At 51.5% G+C, this 24,428-nt stretch overlaps 1 protein-coding gene, 1 long non-coding RNA gene and 1 other non-coding gene across 11 annotated transcripts; all 3 read left to right on the top strand.

Moving 5' to 3' along the window:
• The first annotated feature begins 400 nt into the window (after positions 1–400).
• On the top strand, positions 401–9,530 carry SLC25A1 (solute carrier family 25 member 1). The gene is made up of 9 exons (XM_010720224.3): positions 401–586; positions 6,057–6,164; positions 6,258–6,357; positions 6,479–6,617; positions 6,713–6,797; positions 6,963–7,067; positions 7,248–7,363; positions 7,475–7,548; positions 8,561–9,530. Exons 1-9 carry the CDS (start codon positions 496–498, stop codon positions 8,673–8,675), a joined length of 933 nt encoding a protein of 310 aa, XP_010718526.2. The 5' UTR covers positions 401–495; the 3' UTR covers positions 8,676–9,530.
• LOC116217280 (U6 spliceosomal RNA) lies at positions 7,586–7,697 on the top strand. Its single transcript, XR_004161629.1, has one exon. It is a non-coding gene; the product is annotated as a U6 spliceosomal RNA (small nuclear RNA).
• Positions 9,531–14,065: 4,535 nt separating the features above from the next.
• LOC146543155 (uncharacterized) lies at positions 14,066–21,657 on the top strand. Of its 9 annotated transcripts, XR_014887036.1 has the most exons (8): positions 14,066–17,256; positions 17,404–17,500; positions 17,676–18,146; positions 18,518–18,569; positions 18,693–18,718; positions 18,819–18,904; positions 20,146–20,292; positions 20,929–21,657. It is a non-coding gene; the product is annotated as an uncharacterized LOC146543155 (long non-coding RNA). The 9 variants fall into 9 exon arrangements; XR_014887034.1 differs by having other exon boundaries at positions 14,066–14,249; positions 17,109–17,256; positions 17,676–18,569; positions 18,693–18,904; positions 20,149–20,292; XR_014887031.1 differs by having other exon boundaries at positions 14,066–16,961; positions 17,109–17,256; positions 17,676–18,569; positions 18,693–18,904; positions 20,149–20,292.
• The last annotated feature ends 2,771 nt before the right edge of the window (positions 21,658–24,428 follow it).

Here is a 24,428-nt window from a genome sequence, read left to right as displayed (position 1 = left end):
AACTGGCTCTGGAGGAGCAAAACTACTTGAAAGCACTCTTTTTCTAGAGAAGGCCAAAATTGTCTTCATTCAGACACAGTGCAGCGTTAGGAAAACCCCACTGATTAGCTTATAGGGGTATTCTACAGCAAGGCCTGATTGCAGAGAGCTCCGGGGGGTTCTGTTTGCAGACAGCAGTTTGTTGCTTTGCTTCAGCGGGACAAAGGCAGTGCCAGTAGAGTGACTCAGTGCTGCCTAGCAGACATCTCCTTCCATCCGTCGGACGCTTCTCTAGTTGGGGGGGGGGTGGGGGTGGGAGGAGAAAACGGCACTGGTGCCACGACTACGCCAAGGCTGAGTGCCGTTTCATGGGGTGGAGGGCCCACCCCCGCCCCTCAGCACAGCATGAGGATGTGACGCCACTGGGGCCGCCTCTCAGTGGGCGCGGCTCCGCCGTTCCGCCCTGAAATACGGCGGTGGCCGCGAGCAGTGTAGCAGCCGCGGAGTTCCGCGGCCATGCTCGTCCCCGCTGAGCCGCGCAGCCTTGCTGCTGCTGCCCCCGCCGGCAAGGCCAAGCTGACGCACCCCGGCAAGGCCATCCTGGCGGGTAAGCGCCCGCAGGGCGGGGTGCAAAGCTGAGGGCGTGCCGGTCGTCTGCGCGGGAGAGGGGAGCAGCCCCGGTAGTTGGGCTGGGGGTTGGGGGGCACCTCAGCGTTGCTCGAGAGCCGCGCGCCCGACTCCCCGCTTCGGGACGCGCCTTCCTGCCCGTGTCCAAGGGGGCGGGCGCCGGGGAGCTGCCGCGCTTCCTTCTGCTGCTCTTAGCGGAACGGAGCCTAGGGCGGGGGCTCGTTCATCTTTGTGGCTGCTCGTTCGCTCCCCCTCGCAGGACGGCTCCCAGAGCTCATAGCTTGCCTTTGAAACGTGCTCCCGCCGACCTGACCTGACCGGCACGTCCCTAGCAGCTGTGCTGCAACCAACGTTCCTTCCTCCTCCTCCGGCCGACGCTTTGTTCATCCGCCCGCTACCGGCGCTCAACCCTGGGAGCGGCCCGGGACCGAGGGAAAGGGCTGTGCCCCCCGGCACTGAGCCTGGGCCTGGAGTAGCCGTCGCGGGGCCGTGTGGGGGGTGGAGGAAAAGCAGCGTTGGGATGCGAGTCTGCTCCTTGCTCGCTGCAAATCAGAGTAATTGGTGAACGGCATACATTCAGTGGGCTCTGTGGCACCTAATTACATTACAAAGCGCAAAAATGGGCAAGAGCTGCGGTTAATTCCTTGTGCCCTGTCTGTAACTCCTACTGCCTGTCCCTGGGCATGCAGTGAGGCTCTGGGGTCTGTGCTGACCTGAAGGTATTCGCTGTTTTTTTTTTTTTTTTTTTTTTTTTTTTTTTTTTTTTTCCAGGGACCTCCCTGCTGTGCTCACAGCTCTGCTGTCCAAGGAGTTGAAGGGGCTGGGAGGCTGTGGGGCTGTGGTCCTTCTGCATTAGGTACCTGACTGCTGTCATGGGCCATCTCTGGCCCTCTGCCAGAGCCAGCACTGTGCCACTGCCACACAGCACCTCGAGCTTGGCAGTGTGGGTCTGGTGTCCTTGGAGGATGCCAGCAGCACTCTTGCTGCCAAGAATTCTCACTGTCGTTGAAGACAAACAAAATGTTTAAAAAAATAAAAAATAAAAATAATAATAATAATTTGCAAATGGGCTCTTCTTTGTCCAAGAGGCTGCTGGGTGCTAGGGCAGCAGTTGTCTTGTTCCCTGCCATCAAGCTGCTGAGAGTGCCACAGCCGGGGGTTCGAGGGCAGCCTTCTACACTGCTGCATGACAGTGCTTTGGCTTGCTTAAACTTGGTTAAAATCCTGCTAAACAAGCAGGCTCTGTGCTGAGATGGACATTTTCTAGTTATCTGGCTGCAGAGTTGTCTAGGCTGCCCTGGAGTTCTTCATGCATGGTTTTCTGGCACTGCACAGCTTGAGGCTGGCTCTCTGGAGCCCCATGCAGGATTTGAATGCCTTGCTGGGGAGGCCTTTGATTATGATGGGAGGCTATGTGTGGCTAGAGCTATGTGCAGCTCAATTTTTAGCTGGCTTTTAGACTTGGAGTCTGCTCCTTTTCACAGAGAAGCTGTTGCTGCTCCGCTCTGCTTGCAGACACCTTGGTGGTCTCCATGCTTTTCTGCTTTTGGATGCTGTCCTATATGGTGCTTGGCTTTGGAAGAGCCAGAGCAGTGAGTGCTGTTGGGAGCAGCAAGTGCACAGGGAGAGAGGACAGGTGGAAGAGAGAGAGTTGTGGGTTAGGGCAGGGAACCTCAGGATCAGAAGAGGAGAAAAACAGCAGCAAAAGCTTCAGTTTCCTCTCGTTTGATAATTTCCCGATGTGATTTTTCTTAGGAAATGATATACCTGTCAAAGAGAGCAGTCAAGGCCTTGCAGATTCACTCCTTGCAGAACTAGGCTCCTTCCCCAGCGTTCTAAACCCAGGACATTGCCCTTCCTGGCAGGGAAGGAGCAATGCTTCTGGGTGCTGTCCACTGCTCCCCAGGCTGCAAAACTGTCTTGATGTGCTCAGGCTCTGAACCCAAGCATTGACAATGAGTAATCAGTGTTCACCTGCCTCTGCTCCACAGGGCACCATCATCTTAGGGCTGATGTTAATGGTCAGAAGGAGCCATCCATCATCAGCAGCATGCTGACAGCTCTGGGATGTTGCGGTGCCTCTCATTGCTGAGGGCTGCGTGCATAGCATGCCAATGCAAGGGCCCCCCTCACACCCAGCCAGGAAGTGGTGACTCTGTTCATGTGCTGTGTTCTCAAGGCTGACTCTGTCTGCAGTTGTGTTTTGCTGTTGCTGTGCTCTGGTGCCCTGTGTTGATGGCTGAGGAGTGTGGACTGTCCCCAGGATCTTGAGCCTAGCAGTGCTTTTCTGTTTGCATGTAGTTTTGGTGACACCAGCATGGAACTGCCACCTTGGGGTGTTCAGGGTGGCTGAACTTGCACCAAGATGAGGCTGGTGGTGCTGGGGCTCTAATCAGGGGACAGTGGATCCCACCATTATACTTGTAGTCAAGGGGTTTTAAATGCAGTATAAAACATTTTATTATAATATTAGCCCATTAAGAAGCAAATGCAAAGATAAAGTGAATGAGTTGCAGTAATTCAGGGAAGGTCTGGGCTCCCTGTTCCTAGGGCTGTTCACCCTAGGGACAAACAGCCCACTATGACCCAGGGGAACTCAGTGTTGGCACTGCTGTGTGTGCCTGTGAGGTGCAGGGCTCCTGTCAGGCATGGGGCTGTTATTGCAATGAAAGCATTTCCCAATCCATATGATGAAATGCAGCATTCCCAGCTGGCCTTGCACCTATCAGATGGGAGCCCTTCCATACTCCATGCTATAAGTGGATGTGTTCTGAGGTTCTGACCAATTGCAGGATGCATTTCCTATTCAAATAATACTGTACGGGTGATCTTTGGGTGACCTGGTTTTGAGGAAGGGGCCATGCTGTTAGCGCATCCCCTTTCCACCCCACTGAGCTGCCTGGTGTTGCCTTTCTCCAGACAAGGTGCAACAGGGAAGATAAGAAGGTGTTGGTCTAGGGGGGTATGTTGCAGGAGGAGGTGGCAAAGCACTGGGAGGGCTGCCAGATACTGCTGCCATCCCACCCATAGCCCTCTCCCTTAGAGCAAACTGACGCCATTGAGTGCCTGGTGCTGATGTAGGAACTGTGGGAGCCTGTTGCACAACAGGGAGCAGCCTGTGGAACCTGTTTCACCACCAAAGACGTTGAAAAGTTCCTCTTCTTGAAGAGCACAAGTTGCGCCAGGGGAGATTTAGATTAGACATGAGGAAAAACTTTTTCTCTCAGAGTGGTCAGACACTGAAATGGCCTGCCCAGGGAGGTGGTGGAGTTGCTGTCCCTGGCAGTGTTCAAGAGGTGTCTGGATGAGGAGCTACGAGATATGGTTTAGTAGCTTGTGGTAGTAATGGTAATGGGAGGACAGCTGGACTAGATGATCTTGTAGGTCCTTTCCAACCTTGTAGTTCTATGATTCTGTGATTCACTGCCCCACTGTGTGTATAGGGTGGTACTGGTGTGGAGAGGACAGATGCGGGGCACATGGAGGGCTCTGTGGCTGCAGGAGTGGATGAGCCCTGGTTGCGATTCCTGATTTGTAGCACCCTGCTGCTGGACTTTGTGCTTTTTGTTTGTTTGTTTGCTTGTTTTTCCTAGCTGTAAAGACTATCTGGGCTCACAGGGAAGGACATGGAAGTCCCCTGGCAAGGAAACAAGCCACACGCTCTGGGTGTGTAGTTAGCGTGTAGGGGAAAGCTCAAGGCACAGATGTGCACCAGGGGCTCTAGAGAGGTCCTACTCCTTATCAGAAGCGCTGGGCATGGACTAACCCTGCTCCTACTGCTTGGTGTGCCATTAGAGATTATGTCTCTCAGGAAAGGATATTAGGAAAGTTGAAGGTAAGAAGAGCTCTTTGTTTGGAAATGATGTGCTTGTGTCTGTATAGGAAATTACCCTTAGAATGGAGAGACTGAGATTGCTCTCCAGGTGCACACTTGTTATCAGAGCTGTGCAGGCACCTGCTGCTTCTGCTGATGCTTGCAGGAGCATGGGGCAGAGTAGTGCGCTGTGTGCAGGGGTGGCAGAGAGCTACTGCCATCTCCTGTTCCCTAGTTCCTGGAAGGGCACTGGCTACTGCCTGTGGCTTTGCAAGGGCAGCACTCACCTTCCTTAAAGGTGCAGCCTCATGGCTGTGTCATTCTGCCCTCAGCACCCATCCTGGGAAATGTGGTTGCATATCCCCAGGGCGCCCCAAGGAGCTACTGGTGCTGTCCCCAAAATCCCTTGGGGTAGTTGCTCTTGTGCTGTCCTCACAATCCTTTTTCTCCTTCCTGCTGAGTCCTGGAACTGTGATCAGCAAAGCACAATCAGTTATCCTGGGGAAGTAACGCTGAATGGCTTTCAGGTGCACATCTCTCCCTCTGCAGCAGCATTCTCTGTGCTGGCTGTGCTGCAGGGTTCATGTGGGACTGGGGGGGGCGAGGTTTGGACATGAAACCCTAGAGCAGCCCTGGAGGACGTCCTTGTGCTTCCTCCCTCTCATCGGCTCATGGCTGAGGACCTTGGCTCGGCAGCACGGGGTGGGCCCCCTGCTCTTTTGCCTCTTGTGCACTTATTGCTGGCTGCTTATGCTTAGTCAGCAGTGTTGCGAGCACCAAAGCTGTGCTGAGTAAAGTCCAGGTAAACAGACTGCAAGGTCGCTGTACCCCCGTGAAGGTGGCACATGAGAAGGAGATGGAACCAGGCTTGCCTCGGGGGATGGGGTGATTGATTTGCGTAGAATGCGGCTTCTGCTGGAATTGAGTGACACCAGGAAGGGAACCTGAGGCAGCGGTGCAGGACCTGTGTTTTGCCTTGCTCTGCATCTGCAGGCTCATGGCACAGCTCTGTGAGGGAAATGAGGTGTGCCAGGGTTCCATGAGGGATGACGCATCCAAGATGCTGCCAGTCTACAGCCTTGGAATTGCATTCTGCTTTGGCTCTCCCACCCTGGGAGCATGCACCCAGTGCTTTGCATCTCCTGGGATAGGTGCTGCTGATAGCTGAATGCTGCCATGGCCTCGGCTGTGCTGTGTGCTGGGGCTGTCCTAATGCCGTAAACGGTGTGGGGCAGCCAAAGGGGGCTGATTGCAATTGTGCTTCCATATCTGTATGGTGCTTCTCTGAGTGGTCTCCTGCCAGGTGTGGTGTGGCAGTAGGTTCAGGTGGCTGTGCCAGGTTTGTAAATGACTGCATTGGCTCCTCACCTCTGCATCTCCAAAGGGAGCAGCACCTTTGAGTAGGGGCACTGTAGTGCTAACTGGGGCTGTGCCTATTCCCCACCATTTTGCCTTATGCCTTTGCATTAACACTGGTCACAGGGCCCTGGTGAGGATGAGGATGCCACATCCTGGTCTGGCCCAGGTGCTGTGAGGTGTTGGGTCGAGCATTATGAGACCACATATGTGGAGTCTGTAGTACCCATGAGGTCAATGCAGCACTGCTGGAGCTCCAATTCCACCTCTTCTTTTCTAGGTGGCCTCGCTGGAGGCATTGAGATCTGCATTACTTTCCCCACCGAATATGTGAAGACACAGCTGCAGCTAGATGAGAAGGCCAACCCACCCCGTTACAAGGGCATTGGTGAGACCGAGGGGCTTGGGGGCATCCTGGGAGGGCTAGGGGTGTCCCTTGGTCTGTGTTAGGTGACAGTGACACCGCTGTGCTCTGCCCCAGGGGACTGTGTGAAGCAGACTGTCCGTGACCATGGTGTCCGAGGGCTGTACCGTGGGCTCAGCTCACTGGTGTATGGCTCCATCCCCAAGGCTGCCGTTAGGTGAGTGTCTCATGGAGGTTCCTGGACTACTCTCCCCTGGCAATGACCTTGGTCTCAGCATCCCCAGTAGCTTCTGGTCCCTTGTTGGGCACCCAGGTCTGTCACAGTGGCCTCTCCACAGGTTTGGCATGTTCGAGTTCCTCAGCAACCAGATGAGGGATGAGCAGGGCCGACTGGACAGCACGCGGGGCCTTGTCTGTGGGTTGGGTGCCGGTGTGGCTGAAGCTGTGATGGTGGTGTGCCCCATGGAGACCATCAAGGTGGGAGGTGGACAGGGGCCCCCTGCTTGTGGCATCTCCCCCAGAGGAGTCCTAGGCTGCCTCACTTTATTTGGGCCCAACTCGTCTCCCCACAGGTGAAGTTCATCCATGACCAGTGCTCCTCCAAGCCGAAGTACCGTGGTTTCTTCCATGGTGTCAGGGAGATTGTTCGAGAGCAGGGTGAGTCATGGGAGTAGTGGCCAAGGGCTTGGGTCCTGCAGGAGCCCATTGAACGGGCCAGGTTTTTGCATGGGGTGGGCCAGGTCTGTGCATGGGGCTGTGGATCCGATGGGAGGAGTTGGGAACAGGGCTGGTGCTCTCCTTCAACACCCTTTATTGCTGTAGGGCTGAAGGGGACCTACCAAGGCCTAACTGCAACTGTCCTCAAGCAAGGATCCAACCAGGCCATCCGCTTCTTTGTCATGACGTCCCTCAAGAACTGGTACAAAGGTACTATGTCCCTGTGTTCCCACAGTGCTGCGCTGGCCGTGCTGCCAGTCCCTGGATTGAGTTCCCCCTGCAAGCCCCTAGGCTTCCCAGGCCTCTCACAATGGAGTGAGGTGAAAGCCAGGGACAGGGTGTCCCAGCTCCAGGCTTTGTCACTATTTCCAAACATCTCTTCCTCTCCAGGAGATGATCCCAACAAAGTCATCAATCCCTTCGTCACAGGCATATTTGGAGCCCTTGCAGGAGCTGCGAGTGTCTTTGGCAACACACCCTTGGATGTGGTTAAGACCAGGATGCAGGTGCAGCACTGTGGCACGGAGATGCCATGCACTCACTGTTTCCACCATTAGCCCTAATCCCTCCAGCGTACCCCAGCTCCAGTGCCTGACCCTCCTTTTCCTTTCCTGCAGGGGCTGGAGGCACATAAGTACAAGAGCACCTGGGACTGCGCCTACCAGATCATGAAATACGAGGGGCCCCTGGCGTGAGTGCTCCCATAGACCTGGGGCTGGATTAGAGAGTGTTATGGGATAATGCTGGGGACAAACAGATACAGAGTGAATGATATAGAGCAGATTAGCACGGGCCCTGCAGAAGGATGACATGATTTTTTTTTAATTATTATTATTTTTATTATTATTATTATATTTTCATTATTTTATTTATTCATTATTTTATTTATTTATTATTTTATTTATTCATTATTTTATTTATTTAATTTTATTTATTTAATTTTATTTATTTAATTTTATTTATTTAATTTTATTTATTTAATTTTATTTATTTAATTTTATTTATTTAATTTTATTTATTTAATTTTATTTATAGCAGAAATAGTCTGGCCAGCAGGACTAGAGAAGTGATTGTCCCCTGTACATGCTATTGATGAGGCCGCACCTGGAGTGCTGCATTCTTGGGGCCCCTTGCTACATGAAGCCCTGGAGCATGTCCAAAAAGGGCACAGAAGCTGGTGATGAGTCTGGAACACAGTCTTGTGGGGAGTGGCTGAGGGAACTTGAATGGTTCAGTTGAGATGAATAGGCTAACGGGTGATCTTATTCACCTCTTCAACTTGTTGACCTCTTCAGCTACCCGAAAGGAGATTGTATTGAGGTGGGAGTCAATCTCTTCTCTCAGATAATGATGATAGATTGAGAGGTAATGGCTCAAGATGCACCAGGAGAAGTTCAGGTTGGATATTAGGAAAAACTTGGAATGGTGAGGCATTCAAAGAGGCTGCTCAGGGATGTGGTGGAGTCACTGTTCCTGAAGATGTTCAAGAAACACAGATGTGGCACTGATGGACATGGTTGAGAAGGGCATGGTGGTGATGGATTGACAGACTAGATTCTTAAAGGTGTTTTCCAATCTTAATGTTTTTATGATTCTAAGCAAGGATGAGAGCAGTGAAGAGTGACTGCATGTGGAAGGATTGAGGCACTGCTGGTACATTCCCATGATCCTGCTTGAGCCCTCAGCCCTCTTCATCCCCACAGGTTTTACAAGGGCACCATACCCCGCCTGGGCCGTGTCTGCCTCGACGTGGCCATTGTCTTTGTCATCTATGATGAGGTGGTCAAGTTCCTCAACAAGGTCTGGAAAACAGACTGAGTGGCTCCACCAGTACCGCCGGGCTGCAGCTGGAAATTGATGACCAAGCGCAGAGCTGCCATCAGCGCGGCCAAGGGTCCAAGTCTACTGTACGCGTCCGTGGACCGGGAGCACCACTCAGTGCCCCCATACACCCTGTGCTCTTTATTTATAGCAGTGAGCTGAGGAGCAGTTACATCATCAGTTGTGTTGAATTGAAAATGGCTCAGGGAGCAGGACAGAGGCTGTTACCAGCACCCCAGGCTATGCACCCAGACAAGGCTGCAATCCTGACATCCCACCCCAGGTATCACTCATCCTGGAGTGCTGAGCATAGCCCATTCCTGATAGTACCTGGACCCTTAATTTTCCCTACTGTGGGGACAGCATTTGGGTGAACCAGGTGTCCCCCACTTGCAGTTTACAGTTGAGACGTGTGCGAGAGATGGGGTGCAGAGGCACAGCCCCTGTCTCAGACTTGGCCCCTTGGCTTGTCCCCTTGGTGGGGGGCAACCTCCAACACAAAGCCCTTCTTCCACATTCCCATCCTGCCCTCTCATTACTCTCCAAGGCAGCTCCTAGCTGCCCCTGTAGCTTTCAGACCCAGTACTAACACCCACGCTACTCTTGCCTTTGTGCCAAAACCTCCCTGGGAGGAGCAGATGCAGAGCTGGAGCTGCCCTCCCCCCCATCATGTTGTAACGTGTGCAGCATTAATACTAGTTCATGGGAGGGCAAAGGAAGAGAAAGAGCCTGGGAGCAATTTTCCTTTGGCTTTCTTCTCTGAAGCCAGTGAGGGCTGGTTGTTTTTTGTTGTTGTTTTTTTAATTATTGTTCTGTTTCACATGCAATTTGAATAAAATCAGTCTGGCTTCAGTGGGTGCAGTGCATGGGGCATTGTTGGCCATGGAGGTTGGGAACTGCTGCCATTATGCAGATTAGGGATGCAGTGTTGAGCTGGGATATGCGTACAGCCAGCTGGGTGCCAGGTCACTGAAGCAGAAGGAAATGTACTTCCTACATCTGGGCAAGGGGATCCTCCACAGCTATGCTTTTGTACCTTCATCAGGGTGCTCTAGCCACAACAAAGGGAATTTCCTCCAGAGTAGCAGATGCCACAGAGATGACTGGGGTTGCCCACAGTCTCAGTCACACCCTCATCATTTGCAACAAGAAAATAGCCACATACTTAAATATAGAAAAGAAAAAAACAGACCAATGTGAGAGCCAGGGTGCAGTGCAGGAGTAAAGGCTGGCACAGAGCATGGGTGCACACCACAACCTGCAGCAAGGCCAGGAGTTGCTGGAAAGCAGAAGGGAGAAAAGAATCCATCCGCACCTTCGGTGGAGCTGCAGCCCCAGGTGACTGCTTATGGGTCTCAGCACCTGCTGTGTGCTCAGCAGCAGGGAGAGTTTGAGCATGGTGTGTATGCTCCCTCCAGGCAGGCCTGACTTGAGGAGAGCACAGTAAGGTACATGCCCTAGAAAGGAGTTGGAGAGGTCCCAAGGATGACAGTGGCACTGCTCCCTTTGTACACAGCTCACCTGGCACAATGGGGTCCTCTTCTTTGTTAAGGTCTCCAGGTACTATCTCAATGTTATCTCTCTAATAACAACATTTGATTGATTTGATTAGGTTAGACTCATTTGATTTTTGCAAAACACTTCTAATCACTTTGCAAATTCTCCATCATTATAAATAAAACCACCATGTATAGTTTCAGCAAGCCAAGTTTAATTTTTGTTTTGTTTTGTTTTTATGCAAGAAAAATATTTGTTGAAAAAAAAATACATTAAAAATATTGTAGAGGAAAATGCTGAGTCATGGCTAAGTCAGCCTGAAGCACTGATTGAACACCTGGTGGGAAGGCAGGGCCAACTCAGGGGAGCTCAGGTGCATGCAATACCACTGAGGGGTGAACCCCTTCCCATCCCTTCCCAGCCCTCGTGTAAGGGCTGGCAGAGGAGATGAGGGTATCTTGCTGGAGATCATTGCCTACCTGAGGCCTTCCAAAGATAAGCAGCTTTTTTTCTTTAGTTTCTGCAACTACTGCTGCTGCATGTTCTCATTTGCTGCAGCCTAGGATTGTGCCACCCCACTACTATCACTGTACATCACTTTACAGCACTACAACTATGAACAAGACAGGCTGAAAAAACACAAAGCTCTGTGCTTTCTGCTGAAGTGCCTTCATTTCATTATCATTGAATTTGCCAAGTAGTTAGATTTTGGGCATGAATATTTTAAAAAATGTAATACGCTGACAAAGAAAAGTGCAACAACATCAGATAATTTTTTTTAAAGATATACATAAGCAATTAACAGGTTTCCTAAGTTTTGAGAATTTTTCCTTTCTTCTTCCTTTTTTTTTTTTTTTCTCTGTAATATTCTGTTCTTCACCTGAAATCAAAAGGAAAAAGGAGAATAGAGCACCTGAGGCTGTGAAAAAAGACATGAAAGGTACCAGAAAATCAACCTTGTGCTATTGCTGTGGGGAAAGAAAACTTCACTGTGTGTCTCTGTTTTCCCTCATGCTTCCCAGCAATGGAAAACCACGTTTCCTGCAGTGTCCCAGAACCCTGATGTGCTGATGTGCTGCTGGGTGTCCAGGGAGGTATGGGGGGAACACACATCCACACATCCACTCACTGTATGTGGTGACACTGCAGGATGGGCCCAGAGGTGCTCAGTACACTCTAGGGTGACCTGGAGTTGTCCAGGGAGCTCAGTAAACCAGTATTGTGGCCCAAACCATACTGGGATGTGCTTAGAGTGCAGTAGGCTACACTGGAAAGCCTCTGGGGAACCCTTAGAGTGCACTGAGGAGCTCAGGGAATATTGTAGAGTGCTCCAGAGTCCACTTCGGCATTCTTGTAAGCCTCTGGAATGCAGTGGAAAGCCTGTAGGGCTCTGGGAGTCCAATAATGTGCCTTAGAGTACGTTGGGTCACAGAGTTTTTTGTGTCCTGAATTATACTACACCTTGAAGTAGAAGAATTAGATCCAGTATCCCAGTGCCACTGTTGATAGTGAATCCATGATCATGAATCTGAGTTGTATTCAGGAGAACTGTTACTGGTCCTCAAACGGGTGGAGTCTTTTATTAACACATAATATAGTGTTCCTTTTTCAGCTTCCCCCTCCCCCCCCCCCCCCAATCTGTGGCAGCATGCAGTCTGATTCAATGCGTTTGAAAATATTTCATGATTGTTAGGTTACAATAGTAGCAGAACACTGGGCCAGTGCAGGGGGAAGAGATGGGGAAGAAAGGGGGAAAGCACCAAGAAGGAGGAAGGGGGATGGCATTTTGAGTTCCTGCAGTGGGAAGAGCTTGAGCGACTGGTGCAGTCCATACAGACCTATAGAATCAGAGAGTGCTTGGTAAGGACAGCCCCCCAGGCCGCAGCTGGACAAGCTTCTTCTGTGTGCCCAGACTGCGGGCTGTGCAGCTGTGTCTAGCTGCATTGCTCCAGCCGAGAGCCCTCTGCCTACTCTGCAGCTGCTTCCTTTCCTCCCACACAAAGCCCCAAGGGTTATCCTGCAGGTCCATGTTCACCCCCAGAATGCTGGGTAAAACCTTTGGCAATAGGACAGAGAAGTACCAGCTTCCTGGTTTCCCTCTGCTTAGAAACAAAAAACTCTCCTTCTACTTGAGAAGCAGCATGCACTCTGGATGAGCAGGAAGCAAAGCCACACTCTGGTCACCAACTGGCAGACCAAGCTGCCCAGAGCCACATCCAGCCTGGCCTTGAATGCCTCCAGGGATGGGGCATCCACAACCTCCTTGGGCAATCTGTTCAAGTGCATCACCACCCTCTGGGTGAAAAACTTCCTCCTAATATCCCGCCTCAACCTCCCATTTCTCAGTTTAAGACCATTCCCCCTTGTCCTATTACTATCCTCCCTTGTAATCAGTCATTCTTCCTCCTGTTTATATCTCCTTTATATGAACAGAATGGAATCTTAGGGTGATGAAGCCAGGTACAGAAGCTGTTACTATGTTTTTCCTAAAAGTTGCTTGGCTGTTTTGTGCTGCTCTGTTAATTATTTCAAACCATCGTTGGCTTCACTGCATGCATCTGTCCAGTCGATAACAGATCTGTTCATCATGCCAGACACTGCGAGAAAAAAAAAAAAAGCAAGACAACATAAATTATTTATTAATTTACAGATATTCACAAGCACTTAGAACAGGTTTTCTGGATTTGGAGAATTTTCCTTGTTTTTCTTAGATTTTTCCTTTTTTTTCCTATATTTCCTCTTCCCCCACTAACTTCGAGTTATTACTCTGCCAGCAAAAAGAACGGACAGCCACAAAAGATGACGCGGCAAAGCGCCAAACCCATTAAAGATTTTTCCACGGTCTCTACTGCCACCCAGTGGCGAAAGTGCAAAACTGCGACCGTCTATTTGGGCCTGCGGAAATCAAAGCGCGTGCGCGAACCGAGACAAACGCATGCGTATTGCAATATCACAAAATACGCATGCGCAGTGACATGTCGACACTGGCGCATGCCAAGTACAACGTTGAGGACGGCGCATGTGCAGTGCAGTTGAACAAGGCGCATGCGTATTGGAGTTTTGAAAACAGCGCATGCAAAATACAGTGCGCTAAGAGGAGTAAGAGTAATGCTCAGGCGAAAAAAAAGGCACATGCATACTGCTGTGCCGCAACAGGCATATGGAGTACCGGCAATGCCATATACGAATTGCAGTGCCGAATCGGACGTATTGCTGAACAGAATCAGGGGCAAACGCAGTGCTACGCCAGACCTGGCGCATGCGTAGTGGAGTTCTTCAGTTGGCGCATGCACACCGCTGAGATGCCATTGGCACATGCGCGATGGCGAGCCTCAAATCGCGCATACGTAGTGGCGTACCACAATTGGCGCATGCGTAGAGCAGTGTCTGAAATGGCGCATGCGTGGTGGTTGCCTAACTAGCACATGTTTAGTGCTGGGCCATTACTGGAACAGGAGTACTGGCGAGCCTAAAATGGCGCATTTTTAGTGCACTACCTCAATTGACACATGCATAGTGGCGTGCAAGAATTCGCGCATGCGTGCCTGAGCTGGCGCATGCGTACTGATATGCCTCAAGTGGCGCACACGTAGTGGCGTGCCTGAAATCGCGCATGCGTAGTAATGTGCCATAACTGGCTCATGCGTATGGACACTCCTGAAATGGCGCGTGTGCAGTGGCACACCTCAATTGGCGCATGCGTATTGATGTGCTTGAAATGGCACATGCGTAGTCTTGTCCCTCAGTTGGCGCATGCGTAGTGACGTGCAAGAATAAGCGCATGCGTACTGATGTGCCTCTATTGGCGCATGCGTAGTGGCGTGCTTGAAATGGCGCGTGCGTAGTTATGTGCAGCAATTGGGACATGCGTAGTGGCGTACCTCAAACTTCACATCCGGCCCCCAAAATGCCTCCCCGTGCCGCAAACCCCATACCTGTTCCCCCCCTCCCATTTCCAGGCCCCAAGCACCAAACCCAGACCCCACACCCATCCTCCTGCTCCACCCCTGTCCTGAAACCCAAATCTGAACCAGGGGATGGAATTGGAGTTCAGGACAAGGATGTGGATCCCAGGTTTGTGGCGTGGAGAACAGGGTCTAGGATGCAGGGTTTGGGGTATGGGGCCCAGATGCCAAATTATAGGGCAGGGGATCCATCTGGGGCCTAGATTTGGAGTTTGGAGACAGGTTTGGGGCTCAGAAAGGGGCTTTGGGGCCAGGTGCAGGGACGGGAGCTGAGATGTGGAGCCAATTATGGGGATTGGGGTGACCAGGTTCTCAGCTGCCCCACACATTCCAGCAGGAGGTGGAGGATACAACAGTGTCATGCTGCGCAAGCCGCTTCCACACCCTCATGGTGGCAGTGGCAGTGTTCCACGGGCAGGGGCTCTGACCTGGTAACAGCCTTTCAATACATAAAGGGAAAAACAAGGGAAAACTTAGGTTAGATATAAAAAAATATCTTTTACTGTGAGGGTGGTGACACAGTGGAACAGGTTGCCGAAACACATGATGGACACACTGTCCATTTCAAAGTGAGCTGGATCTAAGCAACCTGATCCAGCTGTGGATGTTCCCGTTTCCCGTTCATTGTCAGGCAGTTGGACTAGATCATCACAAATGGTACCAAGATGGTATCCCATCTCCAGCTGGGATAATCCACATCTGCCACAGAGCCTCTCTGGGCTAGTCCCCGATATTCAGCAGACCAGGGGCCTCACTTTGTCACGCTGTTGGGAACCACAGCTGTTAAATGCAAGTCAGGGGATGGGAGGAAGAGGGGTGGAAGTTTGGGTGTCACACAGATTAGGAAACTAACACCATTTCCAGACAATTGGGATGGAGATATCTGGGGTGATCCTGACTATAGTGGTCCAGAAGAGGACAATCACTGGCTTTCTATAAAAACGATCTGCTGTTCAAACAGAAAGGACTGTAGGACCCCAAGGTGGTGAGTCATGATGTGCTCTGAGAACGATGCCCTGGTATCCATTACCACTGACAAATTTGTAAGAAAGATATGGGAGAGAAACAGACGAATTAGGAACAGAATACCTGTGATCACTATGCTCAAGTGGTGCAGACCGTATTATGCTCAGTGAGGATGAAGCAAATGGCCACTGGAGTTCAGGAGTGTTCTTCAGGTCCTTCGGATCCTTCATTCCTCGGCGCTGAACAGCCCCAGCTCTCTCAGCCTGTCCTTGAAGGAGAGGTGTTTGATCCTTGGGTTCTTTGTTTTTGGGGCCGTCCTCGGTATGTGCTCCAACGGGTCCGTGTCTCTTCTGCACTGAGGACTCTTCATATGGACACAGTACTCCAGGTGACGCCCCTTCAGCACAGGGCAGAGGGGCGGGATCACCTCTCCTCTCCTGCTGACCGCGCATCTTTTGGTGCAGGCCAGGATGTGGTTGGTTTTCTGGGCTGGGAGGGCACTTTGCTGGCTCATGCCCAGCTCGCCTTCCACCAGGTGTTTTGGGTCAGGCCTATGCTCAGTCCTTCCATCCCCCAGCATGTATTGGTAGTGGGGGGTTCTCTCGTCCCAAGTGCAAGACGCCACGCCTGGATTTGTTGAGCCTGCTGAGGTTTGTCTGTGCCCGCTGCTGGAGCCCATCTGGGTCCCTCTGCTGTGTTGCAGCTCCTCACAGCTTGGTGTTGTCAGCAAATTCTCTGAGGGTGCGCCCGGCCCCGCCGGTGCTGTCACTGATGAAGATGCTGAAGAGTCCCACCCCAGCACGGACCCCTTTGGGACGCCACTCGCCACCAGTCGCCATCCAGACGTGGAGCCACTGAGCGCCACTCTCTGGACTTGATCCCGCGGTCGGTTCTTTGTCCATCGAACAGTCCACCCATTGCATTCGTATCTCTGCAACTTGGAGAGAAGGATGTTGCGGGACATTGCGTCGAAGGTCTTACTGAAGTCCAGGTGGATGATATCAGCGGCTCTTGGCTTGTCTATTGATGCAGTGACACCGCCATAGGCAGCCGCCAGGTTGGTCAAGCAGGATTTACCCTGGGTGAAGCCGCACTGGTTCTCCTGTATCACCTCCCTGTCATTTGTGTGCCTTAGCGTGACTTCCACGAGGATCTGCTCGGTGCTCTCTCCCAGCACAGAGGTGAGACTGTTATGTTGGTAGTTCCCAGGATCGTTCTTTCTTCCCTTCTTAAAAATGGAGCATTCAAATTCAAACCAGCATTTAAATTTACGGAGCCTTCAGACGCAGGCAAGCCGTCGATTCCTGGACCGCTGGCTCAGCAATGGTTTTCTCTCTTGCAATCGGCCGTGCTCCCTGTCTGTTTCCTCACACGGTTTGAACTCGAGCCTGCCTCGGGAACAGACTACTCTGGCTCCCTGCTCCCATCACGTGCGTAATGAGGAGTCAGAAACGATTCATGCATAGGTGTGTACTCAAAAATGCGCAATGCAGAAGGATTGGTGCACGTTGCCGCACGTGCAGCACCAAGTGAGGCGCATGCGTGTTGCCGTCCTGGGGCTGGCACCTGTGTAGAACCTTCTTGAGACCGGCACGTGTGCAGACAAGCTGTGGATTTCCCAGAGAGCTTTTTGGCTCTTCTGCATGTTCCATGACATTGGTACTACTCTGGGTACCCACTCACTCAGCATTCAAACCCTGTTGTCCTGACATTTCTTCCCTTGTCCCCATTTTGTCCTGTCCCAGTCCCTGTTTCCTACCACGTCCCCATCTTCCTCCCATTCCAATTCCATTTTTTTCTGTGTTGCCCGTTGGTGCCTCGTTGGAGTTTCCATGACCCCAGTGCAGACTTCTGAGTAAGTGAGATACCAAAAGAAGAGGTAGGCTCCCAAACAGGCTCTTCCTGAGTGCTGTCCATGACTTGGAATTTCTAGTATCACCAGTATGTGTTTCTAACCGACGTTGTTCAGTACTGCATGTGAAGCTTTCTTCTTTCTTTCTAGGATTGGTGACTGCACCACCAGATGCAGTAGGTATTTTGGGCTGCCCATGTTCCTACACTGAACATGTCCTGTTCTTGCCTCCTGGAGGCTGGCTCTGTGCTCTCGTCTTTGAAACGTCATGCAATGGGACCGCTGCTGGATCCTGGTGGTGACTATCCCCGTTTGACGCAATTCTTGCTTCTTTCCTATCTTTTCTATTGCTCTCCTTCCCTTCCCCGTCTCCCTGATTAGGATTTAGAATAAACTGGTTGGACTAACGTATGAACTGTTTCTTAATCTCATGCTGAGTATACAGGTACTACAAGAACCTCATCTTCCTCCTATAAATTTTGAGCGAGACAACCGCAGCCGGAGGTGGATGCCAATATCTACTGCTTAGTCTCTGTGCCGAGGTACGTTGATCCCTGACGTCTCCTGTTTAACACGCTCGCTGAGGTCCTCTGGGCTTGGTGTCGGTTGTCCCTCGTGCTCACGTTGCTTTCACTGGATGTTCTTCCTTTCCCCATCTTCACGTCTCCCCAGTTGTGAGAATCCTTTTTTTTTTTTTTTTTTTTTTTTGGCTCAAAGCTTGCTGCCTGAGGTATTTCTTGTGATAAGACTGACTTGTCTAGAAGATGAATGATGGATGTTGTCGTGCGGTAATCAGCATCACTGTGTGGCTGTTTGCCTTTGGAAGATAGTGCTCAAGGACAGTTTACTGGTAGAAGATCTAGCCTGTGACCAAATAACTCCTGTTTGCTATGGGAGACTGGGGATAATACCCTGTGATGGCAAGATAGGAGTTGGTGTCTCCCTGCTCCCTCTTACCTGCTCGCAAGGCCAGGAAGACAGGAACAGAGGAGTTCCGTGCTGAGATCCCAGAGCCAGAAGCTGCCACTCCAAAGATAGCTGACTCGACCACTCTGAAAGCATTGAAGAGGGGCCATCATCGCCATGATGGTGGTTGTTGCTGTCGTTGTCAACAGAACTACACTGCCTGACGACCCACCACTACTGAAGATCAAAGACTGAACTACAAACCATGCTGGATCCCTGGTGGTGACTATCTCTCTCCTGCTTCCTAAAGAGACTCCTTGCTTCTTCGTTTCTATCTTTTCTATCGCCCTCCTTCACTTCCCCATTACTCTAATTCATAATAGTGTCCGTCCTCCCCTTCCCCATCTCCCTAATGAAGATATATAATAAACTGGGTCTGACCAACATTTGAACCGTTGTTTCTTAATCTCACGCCAGGTATATAAAAGAACCTCCTCTCCTTTATAATAATCAGAGCGAGACAACAGTGCTGATGGGATGTCAGTGCCATCTGCCTACGTCATCTTTTCTTTTTGTGTTCAACAGCATTTCCTAGCCTTTTGATGTGTTTTTCTTCTCTTTTTTCCATTTTGCCCATTGGCGCTTGGTTGGAGTTTCCCGGATCCAAATGCACACCTCTGACCACGTGTGATGCCAGAAGAAGAGGTAGGCTCCCAAACTGGCTTTTGTTGAGTGCTGTCCATGACTAGGGGTTTCTAGATTCACCAGTAATCCTTTCCATGCGACGTTGTTCAGTACTGCATGGGAAGCTTTCTTCTTTCTGTCTAGGATTGGTGCCTCCACCACCAGATGCTGTAGGCGTTTTGGGCTGCCCGAGTTCCCGCGTTGAACGTGTCCTGTTCCTCGGAAAGTTGTGGACGTTAGTAGACACGAACATCTCTTCACTCCTTCCAGATGTGCTGAGTCCAGCGCCAGATGCTGTTGGCCTTCTGGGCCCCCCTGAGTTGCTGTGTTGGCTGTGCCCTGATCCTTGGAGAGGAGTAAGTGACACCGCTGTCCCTACCGGAAGGCTGTCTCTGCTTTCCTTGTCCTGGGGTTAGGCCCCCTTTTTTCCGCCGGCCCCCTTTTTTCTGCCGGCCCCCTTTTTTCTCCATCATCCTATAATCTTCCCATCCCTATTCCATTTTCATCCCTCATCCCCCTTTCCACACCTTTCAATTCCAGTCTCCCCCTTTCCACCCCTTTCAATTCCAGTCTCCCCCTCTCCCGTAGTCTCCCTTCATGTCCCCCTGTCCCCCTTTCTTCTCCACTCCTCCATCCTCATTTCCCCTTTTCCCTCCCTGTCCCCTCCCCATCCCCATTTCTTCCCTTCTCCCTCCCTGTCCCAATTCCCATTTTCCTCCCCATCCTTTTTTACTCTTTCCCCTTCCTTGTCCCCTTTTCCCCCCAGGTCCCCTTTTCTGTCCCCATTCTCCATTCCCCTCTTCTTTTCGGCCCCTTTTCCCCCTACTTCCCCCGGCCCCTTTTTCGCCTTCTTTCCCCCTTCTTTTTTGCCCCCCATCCCCAGTTCCCCTTTCCCCCTGTCCACTTTTTCTCCCATCACACTTGCCTTTTCCTCCCCAACCCTTTCTCCCCCCATCCCAATTCCCTTTTCCCGCCTTGTCCGCTATATTTCCCACCCTGTCCCCATTTCCTCTCACCCCAATTCCTGTTTCCTCCCTCTTGTCCTTTCAGTTCTTTTTCCTCTTTTATCCCAGTCCATTTGCTCACTCTCCCTCTTATTTCTCACTCTTCTTTTTCTTCTTCTCCTTTTTCCCATTCTGTTTCTTTCTCCTTTCCATTTCCCATTTCAGTTCTTCTTCTTTCTCTCTGACTCTCCTTCTTTCTCAGTTCCATTCCAGCCCCTTTCCTCTTCATTCCTTTTTCTCTTCTTCCTCCTTTTCCTTCCTTTCTCCTTCCTTTTCCATTTCCTTTTCCTGTTCTTCTCATCTCTTTCCCATTCCTTTCCTTCTTTTTTTTGACTTTTCTCTCTACATTTCTTTACTTTTTCTTTTATTTATTGAGGACCCTTCCCCCCCCCCCCCCTTGGCCACTCCCAATTCCGTTTTTCCCCCCTTGTCCCCTTTTACCCTTCCCCCCCACCCCCTCTTGCTCCCATCCCAATTCCATTCCCCCCCGTCCCTTTTTTCCCCTTTTCCTCTTTTTCTCCCCCGTGTCTTTTGCACTGGAGGCGCTGCCTTGCATGCATGGGACAGCGCCTTCGTCACTGTATTGCGTTCAGCAGGCGGTGGCAGGGAACCGCAGCGCTCTGGTGGTGTAACAGCTGCAGCCAGAAAGCTGTGACTCTTCACGAGAGCAGCGAGAAAGAGAAAGCTTCATCTCCTGGAACGCCCTGACTTTGCTGACTGGCTGCTGGTTGCCCAAACTGGTGAGGACAATTGTACCCCCACCAACGTTTACCCGTTGCTTGCTGCAACGTAGAGCTCCCAAAGGAGCTCATTACTGTGCTGTGGGGTACTCTGCAGTCTGCCTGTTTTCTTCCTCCTGAGCTCTTGGCTCTGGCCTTTCTCTGCAGGCTTGCCCTTGCCTTGGCTTTCCTTTGGGCGTTCCCTGTGGCGTTTCCTTTGCCCTTGCCCTTTCCTTGGCAGTTCTCTGCGGTGCTTTCCTTGTCTTTGCCTACCCTGGGTGTTCTGCTTGCCTTTGCCTCGCTGGGATGGGCTGGGAGACAGCATTAATTTTCTTCTTGACCTGAACCCCAAGCTTCATGGGAACTCTGAAGATAAGTATATCAACCCACAGTGTAGCTCTAAACCTAACGCTTTTGGCACTGGGTAAAGAGCCTGGGGGTCGTACTGACAGGTGCACTTGCTGAGTGTCCCTGGAGCTGCTGAGCAGCCATCCTTCCCAGCTGTACCAACTGTGCCCCGATCACCAAACTCCTTTGTGTCATCATGTCTCACAGCCCCTGGCATCTTGCTACGCACTGCTCGTAAGAGCAATGTGCACAGGGTGCAGCCCCCGCATGTGTGGGGCAGCGCCTTCATTGTTGGATTGTGTTTAACAGGTGGCAGCGGAAGAGGGTCTGCTGTTCATCCAAACAGCATTGTTAGCTGTCCTGTCTCTGGAATGCAGGGCAGCGTGCTGGACAGTAAAGCCACCAATTAACAGAGAAGCAGCAGATTGGTGGCTGGAATTCTGGAGTTGTAGCTGATAGGACGACTGGCTGCAGTGAGTCAAGCATCCTTCAGCTTGATCCAGGTCCAAGAATGCGCAGCCAGAAAGTCGTGTGGCCTTCGTCAGAAGAGCACCAGGTGAGCCCTGAGAGATACACGCGTGTGTCACAGAACTGAGACTGGGGGCAAGGACAGAAGTCAGTCCTTTTGGGGACTGGCTGTAATAACCCGACCTGTGCTTGGACTTCCACCAGACTGTGAGCTCGGGCTTTACAGGCTCGAGACGGAGCTGACGCAGAGACCTCTGGGTTTTCAAAGAGGAACCAGAAGGCTGAGAAGCGGGTGCTTCATTGGGCGCTTTTCCTGGCTGTCCTACTGAAGGATTCTGCCTGTCCGTCGGCACGTCTGGTTGGTTTGGCTGGCGCTGGGGAGCTCGGTGCTCATGACTGCAGTTCTTTGTGATACGGAGCTGCGCCATTTGCTGCCCCGACCAACTGCACGTGTTGTTGGAAGAGAGTACTCTGTGCATTTTAGTTTTCTCTTTCATGCTTTTGAAGTGAGAGTGGTATATGCCTTCAAGCAGGTAGCATATAAAATAAATTTCTTTTATTTCCTTTTTTTCCCTTGGAGCAGTGGTTTGGGAAAACATGGATGCTTTCTTCTGTGCCGCTGTGTTTCCCTTATAGCGGTGTTCTGGGAGTGGCTTGTGTTGTTGATTTTCAATACTGAAGGAACATAGCATTCTTTTTATTCTGCCTACGTAGAACTCCCTTTGTTTCCTCTGTAGTTTTGAGTTGTGCTCTGGAACAGAATGTTCAGCTGCATCTAGAAGAGTTGCCAAAGAGGAGCCTGGGGGCAGATGGATCTGGATTTCCCAGCCGGAGGTCGTAAAGCTCCTTGCCTCCTCACGAAGCGTTCTCATTGTTCTTAGGCAGTGTTCTGTGCTACTGCTGTGCTGAGGCTTTTATGACAAATCCATTCTCTGTTTCCCAAAGGTGATGCTGAGACGGTGATGCTGAGACTCTCGCCTCACGATGACTTACGCATACCTCACATTTCATATCAATTCTTCTTAAACTGTTGTTAAAACAGCTCAGCCGTGGTGCCCGCGGTCAGAACGCCCCGCGGCAGATCCTGGCATGGGTTGTGAGTGGAAGGACTGCTGACAAATCACTCGATGTCAGAATTGATATCGCAGTGGATGTTTACAACGCTTGGGAGATCCAGATGGGATCTGAGAGTGGTGTGGTCAGGTACGGAAGTTGTTAGTAGTATTTTTTTTTTTTCTTGAAGTTGAATGTCTGTTAAAGAAAAACGACAAAATAAACTTGATGATTACTTATTTATTTAATTACTTAATTATAGATACTGTTAAGCAGTTAGCAGAGGTTTGCTGGGTGTAGAGAAGCTTTCTTTGGTTTTCTTGGTCTTTTTCCAATTGGCGTAACTTGCTCCTCCCACAAACCCAAACTAACTGCGTTTTCGTCTGCCCTCACGATGGAGAGAACGGAGAGCAAGAAGCTGCGGCGCGGCTCCGCGTCCGTCTCGTCGTTGTTGCTGTTTCTGCGGTGTCCGGAGCCACCTCGTGGCGAATCGGAGGAATAGCGGCCATATGCGTTTGACGCTCGGGCATGTGCAGTTAGATGCTGATCGTATCGCATGCGCAGATGGGTGCCGAAGCTCGGGCATGCGCAGTTGGGTGCTGATCGCGACGCAGGCGCAGTGCGGAGTCGCCGCTCGGGCTTGAGCAGTTGGATGCTGATCTTGGACGCGGCTTCGCGTCCGTCTCGTCGTTCTTGCTGTTTCCGCAGTCTCTGGTGCCCCCTCGTGGTCAACCGGTGGAATTGCGGCCTTGTCCGTTTGACGCTCGGGCATGCGCAGTTTGGTGCTCACGCACAGGCATGCGCAGTTGGATGCTGATCGTGACGCATGCGCAGTGTGGTGCCTTCGCTCGGCCATGCGCGGTGACGTGCCGACGTTCGGCCATGCAGTGTGGTGCCGACGCTCGGGCATGCGCAATTGGGTGCTGATCGTGACGCATGCGTAGTGCGGTGCCGTCGCTTGGGCATTCGCAGTGCTGTACCGGCGTTCGGACATGCTATTAGCTGGAGAACTGATCACCATAGAGAGCGGCGGTTTCGCTGCGCAGAGCGCTTAGAACGACACTTCCTCATTTGTACGCGCATGCGCTGTGCTGCTGGCGGGACTCGGCGGCAGACAGCGGCAGTTCCGCGCAATGGCCACGAGGTGGCAGCAGAGACCGCGGAAAGAACGTGTCTGACGGGATTGGCGGGTACCCGCGGCGCAGTCCTTGGAGATCTGTTCTCTGTGTGTCGTGGCATGGCAGGGGAAGAACACAAGGTTAGAAGTGGAGGAGTTGTGGAGGAAATGACGAAGAAAACAGAGGAAAGTTGCTCCAAACCCAGGAGAGCTGTGCTAAGTGCTTATAAATAGCTGTAAAAAAAAGTTTGGTTTTTTTTTTTCCTTTTTGGCAGCATCTTTTTCATTTTTTCCAAATGTTCGCATACCAAAATGTAACAGCCCGGCAGATTTAATGATAACGAAATTAAAGCCCGTTGGCAGAAAGCGCAGGGCTGTATTAATGTCCGCTCAGCCTCTGTCTTGTTTATACTTCAGTGTATTTTTTCCCAAGAGCCTTTCTTCAAGTGCGGGTTTCATTTTTGGCTTTTTATTCTTTTTTATGCCATCAAATGGGTAGTTTTAGGCCTTAGCAGGTCTACACAGGCAGTCACAGCACAAAGCTGCAGTTTTGAGATTAGTGTGGACCATTACGGTGTTTCCACAAAGATGAACGTAAACTGCCGTTCTCCACCTAGATTTACAGATGGAAAAAATGAATTCCCCTGCATGGAAAGAATCGATACGTCACAGCTGCCATTGGCAAGATGGCCCGAGAGCTGTGCGGATGCATCTGGCTCAGCTGCAGCTTTTCATCTGCCCTTTCCTGGTCCTCCTGCAGCCGGACAGATTGCCCACAAGGGCACGGGGTCCGCAGACCCTCCCCGGTCAGCTGCAGCAGTCGCTCCTGCCAGCACTCCCTTTCCCCCCGACCATTCCCGTTTGGCAGGCTGGAGCCCTGCGCGGCAGAGGAGGAGAGAGCTGCAGGCAGACGGAAAACGGGGTGCCGGGATTCCTCCAGCCCGCTGCCAGATGTCTTCTCTGGCATTTTGGGGGTGGGCAGGGGAGCGTGGGAGCAGCCTGGAGGCTCTGGGCAGGCGGGAAGGAAGCAAAGGTGCAGCTGCAGGCAGCGGGTTCTGAGCTGGAGCAGCGCGGCCAGGCACGGCTGCACAGCTCACAGCCTGGGCACGCGGAGGGAGTTGGTCCAGCTGAGGGCTGCAGGGCTGTCCTTACCAAGCGCTCCCCCGTCCCG

Source organism: Meleagris gallopavo, chromosome 17 (genome assembly GCF_905368555.1).
Source record: "Meleagris gallopavo chromosome 17, MGAL_WU_HG_1.1, whole genome shotgun sequence".
In the NCBI taxonomy this organism is placed as follows: Eukaryota; Metazoa; Chordata; class Aves; order Galliformes; family Phasianidae; genus Meleagris; species Meleagris gallopavo.
Note: the sequence above shows the minus strand (reverse complement) of the source record. Positions and strands in the feature narration are given on the sequence as shown.

What these genes read in the sequence shown, in the direction of transcription:
- SLC25A1 (XM_010720224.3), top strand. Translation starts at nt 496, where the DNA reads ATGCTCGTCCCCGCTGAGCCGCGCAGCCTTGCTGCTGCTGCCCCCGCC. An exon ending in CGGCAAGGCCATCCTGGCGG is followed by an intron (nt 587 to 6,056) that starts GTAAGCGCCCGC and finishes CTTCTTTTCTAG; the next exon opens with GTGGCCTCGCTGGAGGCATT. An exon ending in GCCCCATGGAGACCATCAAG is followed by an intron (nt 6,618 to 6,712) that starts GTGGGAGGTGGA and finishes GTCTCCCCACAG; the next exon opens with GTGAAGTTCATCCATGACCA.